Genomic DNA, 9,511 nt, shown 5'->3' with positions numbered 1-9,511 from the left:
ATGGGAACGTTTGCTCTTTTCCAAGTATGTCTTTCATCCCCTAGGAACCTGCTCATCTCGCAGTGCTGTGGCTAAAGAAATACAACGGATTTTTGCTTTACTTGATAGCAAAAAGGATCCATAAATACATTTTATTGCTAGACTTCACAACAATTACTCTGTCATTAAAAATCTATAATAGTAATTAATGTGCAAGCCTAGATATGTAAATAAAAAGACTTTATTTCATTTCAGATTTATTTTCTGCCATCTCTCTAAAGCAGCCTTCCCCAACCTTGTGTCTAGCGGATGTTTTGGCCCAGCTCCCATCATCCCCAGCCAGCATGGACAATGGTCAGGAATGCTGGGAGTTGTAGTCTAAAACATCTGGAGGGCACCAGGTTGGGGAAGGCTACTCTAAACTGTTGTGCTGTATGATAGTGGCCAGGTTTATATCACCGAGGCTTTCCCCTTGTATCTTTGGTTAGGGCGTGACCTTCCCATGAATGGCAGTAGTTTTGAGTATTAAATGAGCCACTCCCAGCACTCTGCTTTGAGCCTTTCAAATCTATTTTGATTACTGTGCACCTGAAATGTACCTGAGAGACATAAGAACTTCTTTGGAAATCATATCTACCTGCAAGGGTATTAGCATTATATACCAATGCATACCAACAGTGGTCTGGATTTTGGAGTGGCTAACAATCTACAAAAAGAAACTTGCATATGGATTATCCTTTGCAGAAACCTGGATGGCTTGTTAGAAGGTCTGAATGGATGCTGCTGCGGGTGTTAAGGATGACTGCACCTGCATGCACTCTGCTTGATCTCAGTTTTTAAAGGGTTGTAGCTTAATGTATGAATTGCCTCCTCTGCAAAGCATTGTGCTTGAAGTGATATGGCGATGGTATCTGGGATGGCATCTGGGATGGCTTCCACACGTGCATGTGGTCACTTGATATTGTAGCTACAGTCCCAGAACAAAGGAACATGCTACCTCATTTTTAGTAGGAGTGCTGGGACAGAGCGAGCCACATGGCCCTGTTAGAGGGTAGCAACTTCTGCACTGCCGAAAAACTGGAAATGCATCACCAGAAAAAGAGGATACCAATGTGCATAACATTTGCCTATGCGCGCTCTCTCTCTCTCTTTATAGATATATGCAAATTTAGAAATAATAGCTATAATTTAAATAGAAATACAATCTATCTCACCAGAGTGGGGAAGACTGACTAGGTGACCTGTGTGCCTGCTCAGTCTGCCACGCAGGCACTAACTGTTGATGGGCAACTTCAAGGCCCCCTGGCTCTCCCTGCTTAGGGTTCTTTGACTTAAACCAGACTTGGACTGGGCAGCCCATTAAACAGAGGATGCCTTCAAACAGAGAACTGACAGCTCTTCAAATACAGGACTGTCCTCTGTAAAGTGGGGCACCTGGTCACCCTGAATTATATCATCAGTCATAACGTTTTGTCTATGGTGTAGTTCAGAGGGCCAAATTAGACGAGCCATGGGAGGTGCATGAGGTGTCTCCTGGTTATTTTAATTGGAGCACAGGGGGAGGGGGAGAGCTGTGAATTTGATCAGGGCAGCAATCGGAGAAGTTAGGTCACCTAACTCTCTCGCTGAAGGTCATTTTTCTGATTAAAATTGTCCTCCCCCAGCTATTTTCCAACCACTGAAGGGCGGGGAGAGATATGGGGTCCCTTTCTCTTTTCCACTGCTGAGAGCAAAACAGCTTGGGGAGGGCAATTTCTATTAGAAAGGGGGTAAACACCCCGATTCCCCACTATTGCTCAGATCAAAATTGCAACTCAGTAAAAACAAAAATGGTTAAGAGATCGGGTATGTGTCTCCAGTATCTTGTCTAATTTGGCCTCCAAAGTAGATGTCCCTACCAGGCCCACAAATATATAGAGAGAGCATGCTCAGAAACAGTTTTACCATCTCAGTGAGAACTAGGCCTGTGCCTCATCTGGGTGATGGAGATAAGCAGGGCATGCAGTGTGTACAATGCAGCACTAACAGCCTGGGCCTTTGCCTTTCTCCTCCTCCAGTGGGCCTGACAAAGATATCATCAATCTTCTTGCTCGCCCTGCAAAGGCTATAGTGACCTACACATCATTTCAGGATAATGTGGCCACTTACACAACACCCAAAAACAGAGGCCAGGAAAAGGATACATACTGGTATAACATGTTCATGCATTGATGTGTATGTATAGATGCAAACTGAGATTAGTATAAATAGAAATACAATACACCTCACTATAGCGGGGAAGATTGTGACCTGTGTGTCTGCTGAGCCGGCTGCCCAGGTGCTAAGTGTTGATGGGCAGCTTCAAGGCCCCTGCTGGTCTCCCCTTCTTATGGTTCTTTGTCTTTAAACTGGACTTGGGGTGGACAGCCCTTCAAAGAGAGGACAGCCCTTCAAAGAGAGGACTGCCCACTGTAGATTAGGATACATAGCCACCCTACTTGAGGAAGTGGGAAACAAATCAATATAATAAGCCCCCTGATGTCTGAGACGTTAGCTAGACTCTTCTTGTATCCAGTATCAACAGAGTTCCACTCTTCTTGTAGAATGCATCGAAGGAGAACAAGAAACCAAAGGACACTCATTCACCTCAGGAATGGACACTTTAACCACTGGACAGTCCCTTTACATTTTGAGGGGAACTGTGCAAGATAATTTGTCCAGCTGCTCTGTGTTTATCAAAGGACCAGACACCATGAAACCAGCCCAGAGAAGCTGCCAATTTATTTAGCTACAAGACAGCTAACTTAGGTTGATTTTGTAATATTTGAACTGGCCCTTACCTCTCCCCATTCATGGATTTATAATACTGCCCTTAAGACATGCCTATTCAGTCTGCTCCTCCATATCCTTTAAAACATTGTCTCAATTCCAAGCAGATGTTGCCACAGATTCATAGAACATCATAAAATTCAAAGCTAAATAAGTCTGATATAAAATAAAGGAACAACCCTACTTGCTGTGGTCATGTAATTCTTGCTGGTTTACAGCGCCCTCTAGTGTCTTTGAAATACTGCTTGGTGCTTTGGGTTTGTGCCTGGAGCATTCTTGCCAGGCTTTTAAAACAAAGGTTCTCTTTTGCTAGCTGTAGAGAAGTGTCCATTAACAGGTATTAGTATTACCTCTTCTGTGTTTTCCCCTTTAAAAATAGAGTATCTGTTTTGTATATTTCATACTCACTGGAGACTTAGCAAGTGGCCGTCGTGTGAAGAAATTGGTGAGGGCTTTCAAATCCAGATTTGCCGTTACCTGCTGCTGAGGCAAATACAGAGGAATGCTCCATCTTTTGTGGCTTAGCAGGGCATACATATCTTATTAAAAGGAACACTGAGCCTATAAACAGTGCCAAAGATGAACCACCTCTCCACCCTTTATGTAATCCTATTTGTATCACTGCAGCCATCTCATTTAAGGTGCCATCACCACTACCTGTTCCTCCTAACATCTCCTTTTTTCCAGGTGCTGGGCACTGTCTGTGTTCATTTGTTCTACTCAGTGCTAGTTACACTATTTCTGCCCTGCTCCACAGAAAGGGTGAGAGAGACGCTTCATGACAGGTGTCTCAGATGCGATCATAATGACCTTTGAATAACTGAAGGAATTCCGTGATAAAAGAGAGCGGTCCCAGCAGGCTGTTCTCTGAAGTTCTACATGTTCTCTGTTCCCACCCAATCCTTAGACTTTGCTGTAATAGGTGGCATACTCTCTCTTAGGTAGGTGGGGACGTGTGACGTCTCCTGCCCAACAGTTCCCATTCTGGATCACCTCTTGGTTGAGGCACAAAGGGGGCTTGCATTTGTGCCAGCTCTGCAGCAGTGTGTTCATAGTCCCTTGATCCATGATGCCCAGCAGTTTTTCCTTCTCTTCCCCTGCTTCTGAAGGGGGTTTCTCAGGCAGGTGTACATGGCCCATGCTGAGGTCCTTGTTCATGCCCTCAAAGAACTTCTGGATACAAACCTTGGCAAAGCTTTTAGCATGCTCCGTACAGGTCTCATCAAAGAGCTTACGTTCAATGTCGATGTAGTGGGACCAGTACTTGCTCTTCAAGAAGGCAGCCTGAGTGAAGCAGGGACGTAAGGATCGGACGAGGAAGGCTAACAAGGTCATCATCAGCACGAAGCACCAGCCCATTGCCTGAATGGGACAACCAAACCAGTTATAAAATATCAGGCTGGGACTTGGGGCAGGGAACTAGAGAAATCTGCATTAAACCATACAGTACCTCAGAAATCTGGGAATTTTAGGGCTGCTACATTCATGATGTCAACCTCAAGAGATTGCTTTGGGAGTTGTAGGGCTGCTGCCAGGCTCATGTCTCATGCAGCCATGCCTGAGTGGTGGTCCTGTTTGTGGGAACTAGAAATTCCATACGGATGGCTATACAACAGCAGTGAGATTTCCATCATGTTTTTTTTTGAGGGCACAGACAGGAATCCACCAAAAATTCCATACACTCCTGAGGCGATAATGTGAGGGCCGCTGACATGTGTAAAGTGGCCCATGGCTTAATTATTGGTTTCCTGGCTTTCATTTTGTATTCAGTACATTTTAAATTTATATTTTAAATCTTTTTTTAACTCCATCTCAACATTAGAACATTAAAACATAAGAATGCGAGAAGAGCTCTGCCTCCCAAGCTCTGAAGAGCACATAGCCCAGGCTTTCAGAAAGGGGTGGATGTGTGGGGTGCATTCCCCCCTTCACTAAAGCCACCCTACTACCATCCATTATGTGTGGCCTAGATTTGGCTCCCTTACCTTTGAACACAGACTTGCAGGACTATCTCACAAAGGTTAAAAATTAAACCAAGGAATCAGACTGGTTTTGGTTATTCTGGTTTGGGTGCAAGCTTTTACAGTGCATGTCTACTCAGAAATAAGACACATTGAGTTCAATGGGGCTTACTCACAGGTAAGTCGATATAGGATTGGTTTCAGTTTTGGTGCAGGCATATTTTCCCCCTCTGCTTTTGAATTTGATAGGCCTGAAATCAGGAGCTCAAACATGGAACTTGAACCTGAACCAAAACTTAGATCCAAGCATTAGTTTTCCTGAACCAGAACATAATTTGACACATTATTTGAAGGCTTCTCTAGACCCCGAGTCAATTTGACCCTCTGGCTAAAATGTAAAAGGGGCAGCTACATCACAGGAACTCCTACAGTGCTGCAGTAACCTATGACTTGGGCATAATTGGTTGGATAGTTTTCTGTGTCGCATAAACGAATTCACTTTTTTCAGTTCCCCTTTAACGCTCAAGTTTTTCCTCTTGGACTTGGGTTTTCATTTTTTAAAAGGAGTGCATTTTTTCAACCATTAGTGGATGACAAATTTAAAATTTTGTATCGAGTTTCAATAATGCTAAGAATGACCTTTCAAAGTCAAACAGCTAGCTAGAAGTATTTAGGTAACTTTTTTTTTTGAATGAATGAATTACCTACAATGCCAACAACTAACACCTCATGGAAACAGAATGGAATGTATTTGCTCTAATTAGATAAAGATCTGCTGCAATGTACATTTATGAATACTTAATATTAATTGTTTGAGAAAAGAAATGGTCACCCAATTAATACACAGCACAGGAAGTACCGAGGTCAGAATGCCAGGCAATCCCAATGGAAACAGAGTGGCGGCAGTATCAGATTGATGGGAATGCAAATAGTCAAATCAGATTTTTAAAGTGAAAACCTGGAAGGAATTTGCATCCTACTTAAGATGCTGGGAACAAATGTAGAAGGAACACAGCAAACAACAGGAAGGGACTGTCATGACCTGCCTGACTTAGGATGGGTTCATTAAATATGCAAATATTTGGCAGTATTTGCATAGAAAATGAAATATGGTAGCATCATTTGGAAGCAGGGGAAGTTTAATCATAGCAGTCCATCCCTCCTTCTCCTCCTCTCCTCCTCCCCGCATCTGCCCTCTTTAATTCATGCTTCCTGTTGAAAAGAATGCAAGGGATGATTATACTATGGAATCAAGCATTGTGTTTTGTGGTAATATGTAATGCTATATGTAATGTATGTATGTATGTATGTATGTATGCACACTCTCTGAATATAGAAGTAGCACACATTAAGGCTCCAATTGTATACTCACACATCTGTATATGGAGTGGCACTTTTGAGTAAACATGTGCTGTAAGAAGAGTAAGCTGTGGCAGTAGCATGAGAAAGGTGTCCTTCGTGTAACATTTAACGTTTGTCTTCTATAAAACGGGATCGAGAGAGAGAGAGAGAGAGAGGACAAGGACTGTGCTTCTCACCCCCATTCCAGTAATAAAGAACTGTACCTTGCCCATGGAAGTTCTGGGGTGCTTGCAATGTATGGAAAATGCTAATATGATGAGTGAACATGCACTGCTCTAAGTTGTGTTCCCGCTACTGCTAGCTAAGGCCTTTCCCATTCTCTGGAATCAAGGAGAACAACAACTCTCTATGCCAAATTAGCATAAGCCAAAGCCAGTTCCTGACATCACCGCTTTTTGCTTACCTGGGAGATGCAGCGCAGGTACCTGGTTGCCACCTCTTTGGCAATACGTTCGTGGCCACTGTAAATGTCTTCGCAGGGAATCCGGGCCAGAATCTTCCTCATCTCCTTCTCAGATAGGCGTGTATAGCTGTCATTTCCCAGTTTCTCTACAGGCACAGAAGTGCTGAAGGCACATATAAAGCACTCTCCATGCAACAGCGTGACTGAAATCCAAATAGCAGGGGCAATAATTGCCCGCTGAGCCATGGAGCAGAACATGTAACGCAAGACAGCCGGGTCTTTCTGCCGCTTCCCTGTGGGCCTTTTCCATTCTTCGGCCAACATGGAGACATTGTTGTTCATCACAAAGCCCAGTAGGAACAAGACCAGGGGCGGCACAAACAGGATACCCATCCCATAGGCCAGATTATAACCTGGTAGACACGGGCACTGGAAATCAAAAGCCACATATATCTGCGCACTGACGAGAGCCATGATGCCACATATGCCATTCATGAATGACTCCTGGTTGGACTGGAGGAACTGGAAGATCATTCGGAATTTATCCATCGTCCTTGTCACTTTATGAGCACTCTCTTATCAGAATCAAATAAGAGATTTAGTCCCTTTCTTCTTTGGGAGGATTTAAAAAGAAACTCCAGCGTGCTTTGCCAATGACAGTTCCTTCTAGTTTTTGCTTTTACACTCCGTTACTCAGAAAACATTTCCCCCAATTTCCTCCTTGCCACCTAAAGAAAACAACACTGTTATCTTTACCTTATGAGTGAATCTCTGCTCCTCTCAGGGTGAGTTGGTCTGCGCTATATTCCCTCTTCTGAAAAGTTAATCATGTGCCATTGTCAGACAAGTCTTGGCTTAATACACCTAACACGCTTTTCTTCATGGAAGTAATCTCTCTCTCACACTTTCTTTTTCAAAGTTCTTGGATCCTTAAAGTGGCTTATTTGTGGGGAGAGGAGCTCTTCTGAGTGGCACTTTAGAATCTGTACCAGGCACTCTGTATTTGTGGCAGGAAAGGGATCTCACTGGTTTCTGTGAATGCATTTGCAGGCAAATGCTGCATGCTCCTCCCACAGCCCTCAGAAAAACCAGGGGAAAGCTGTGCCCCACCTTAGTAAGTTTACCTGGAAAAGAGAAAGGAGAGCGCTTATGCAAAGAACAATGTGGGCAGGAACCATTCTGAGGAAAGAGACTCGACTTGGGCAGTAGAGATATAACTCAGTGGCTTTCCAGCTTCCCTCTCCTTTTGCTGTATTTCTTTTTTGAAATTCCAAAATCCATCTGCCCTGGACTTTGGGTGGGGCTGTGTTATGTGAATCAGGAAGAATAGAAGATCTTTTCTTTCTCTATAAAGTGCTGTGTCAGAAGAGCACAATGCTGTTTCCTCTTACTTTGCCTGGTAACAAAGCAACAATTTTAATTAGATTTCCCCCGTGTAAATGTAGTCTGATGGACAGAACGCTGTCAATGGATTTTGCCTTAGTGGAAGCCCTTAAAGCAGGGATGGGCAACATGATCCCTGTGGGCACCAGTGTTCCCCTGGACACCTTTCTTGGTGCCCACCAAGGTGCCCTACCCCTCCCACTTTAAAAAATAATATTAACACACATCTTACTGGCAGCTCGAATTGCTGTGACATAGGTCTCTGTTGGTGCTGGAAACTGTGGGTTCAAAGGAGCTTAGTCTGTTGGAGCTCAGCCCCCCACTTCTGCCTTGTACTCAGTCTTTGGGCAGGTTACTTGTCCTTTGCCATGCCTCCCATGGCAGCTATTTTGTGATGGTGCCCAGGACAGTTTCTCAAATTGTCAAATGTGCCCACAGCCCAAGAAGGTTGCCTACCCCTGCCTTAAAGCTATGCACAACCTCTCAGACTTAGGGTGCTTCCAGACAAGGCGTTTATCACACTGTCGGCCTGCCTTATTCACGGAATTTTATGGGAGGTCCAGACTTTGTCATCTTCCACTAGTAACCCTCCCGTGTTTTCCCACCACTTCTCCCATTTTTTCTGTACTGCAGAAAATCCATTAAGAAAGAAAAGACAGAATAGCTGCACAGTGCCTTCTGACTGGTAGTGCTAGGAGCCCTCTGTCTGGAAGCACCCTCAGTTCCTCAACTGCAGAATGGGAATTACTGGTCTCTCTCACATGGGTACTAGGAAAGTGAATGACAGTAGGCCTGTTAAGCACTTAGGAATATAGGAAGATGCCTTATACCGAGTCATCTAGACTAGTATTGCCTACTCTGACTGGCAGCAGCTATCCAGTGTCTCAGGTTGAGGTCTTCATGACCTGGTATCTGAGAAGCTTTTAACTGGAGATGACAGGGATTGAACCTGGGACCTTCCGGATGTAATGATCGGGGGGGGGGGGCCTCCTTGGATGGCAGTGTATATCATTTCCCTTACTTCAAAAGGTAGTAAGCCAGCCATGCTGTGGTTTGGGACCTCCCCCACCCCGCTGCTTATTCTGCTGAGGGGGGTCCTGGACTTCTGCCCCAAAAGTTTTGGCTTGAATGCACCACTCATGATGCTGGACAAGGTTTAGTAAAAAGCCCGACGCAACTCGGCCTCTTTTTTATTGTAAGGCCTTCTTTGTTGTTCAGTCGTGTCCGACTCTTCATGACCCCATGGACCATAGCACGCCAGGCCTTCCTGTCCTGCGCTCTCTCCCGGAGTGTGCTAAGGCCTTCTTTAGGGGGTTCTAAAAACGTTTGCAGAGTCTCATAACAAAATGTCTCCTGCTGTAATTCACTGGCGACTGGCAAATTACAGCAGGAGAATTTTGTTATAATAATCTTTGCAGACGTTTTTCTAACCCCCTGAACAAAGCCTTACAATAAAAAAGAGGCCGAAATGTGCCAGGCTTTTTTACTAATAAAACCCTGTCCAGCATCCGGAGAAGATTCTCTCTTTCTTGGGTTCGCCTTGGATGCTCACCCACTTTTGCACCCTTGAATGCAATGCTGGCAACATGCGAAGCATGTGCTCAATCACTAGTCT

The 9,511-nt window shown here is 44.4% G+C and overlaps 1 protein-coding gene across 1 annotated transcript; it reads right to left on the bottom strand.

Annotated features, from left to right (window-relative positions):
- Positions 1-3,690: 3,690 nt before the first annotated feature.
- CALHM1 (calcium homeostasis modulator 1) lies at positions 3,691-7,062 on the bottom strand. Its single transcript, XM_084841993.1, has 2 exons — positions 6,514-7,062; positions 3,691-4,149 (listed from the first exon to the last, which is right to left on the bottom strand). The coding sequence occupies exons 1-2, from the start codon at positions 7,060-7,062 to the stop codon at positions 3,691-3,693; spliced, it is 1,008 nt and encodes a 335-aa protein (XP_084698119.1).
- Positions 7,063-9,511: the final 2,449 nt, after the last annotated feature.

Source organism: Heloderma suspectum, chromosome 3 (genome assembly GCF_057233095.1).
Source record: "Heloderma suspectum isolate Gila_16-S chromosome 3, 16-S_ref, whole genome shotgun sequence".
NCBI classification, from domain to species: domain Eukaryota; kingdom Metazoa; phylum Chordata; class Lepidosauria; order Squamata; family Helodermatidae; genus Heloderma; species Heloderma suspectum.
The sequence above is the reverse complement of the archived record's forward strand: the minus strand, read 5'-3'. Positions and strand labels throughout refer to the sequence as shown.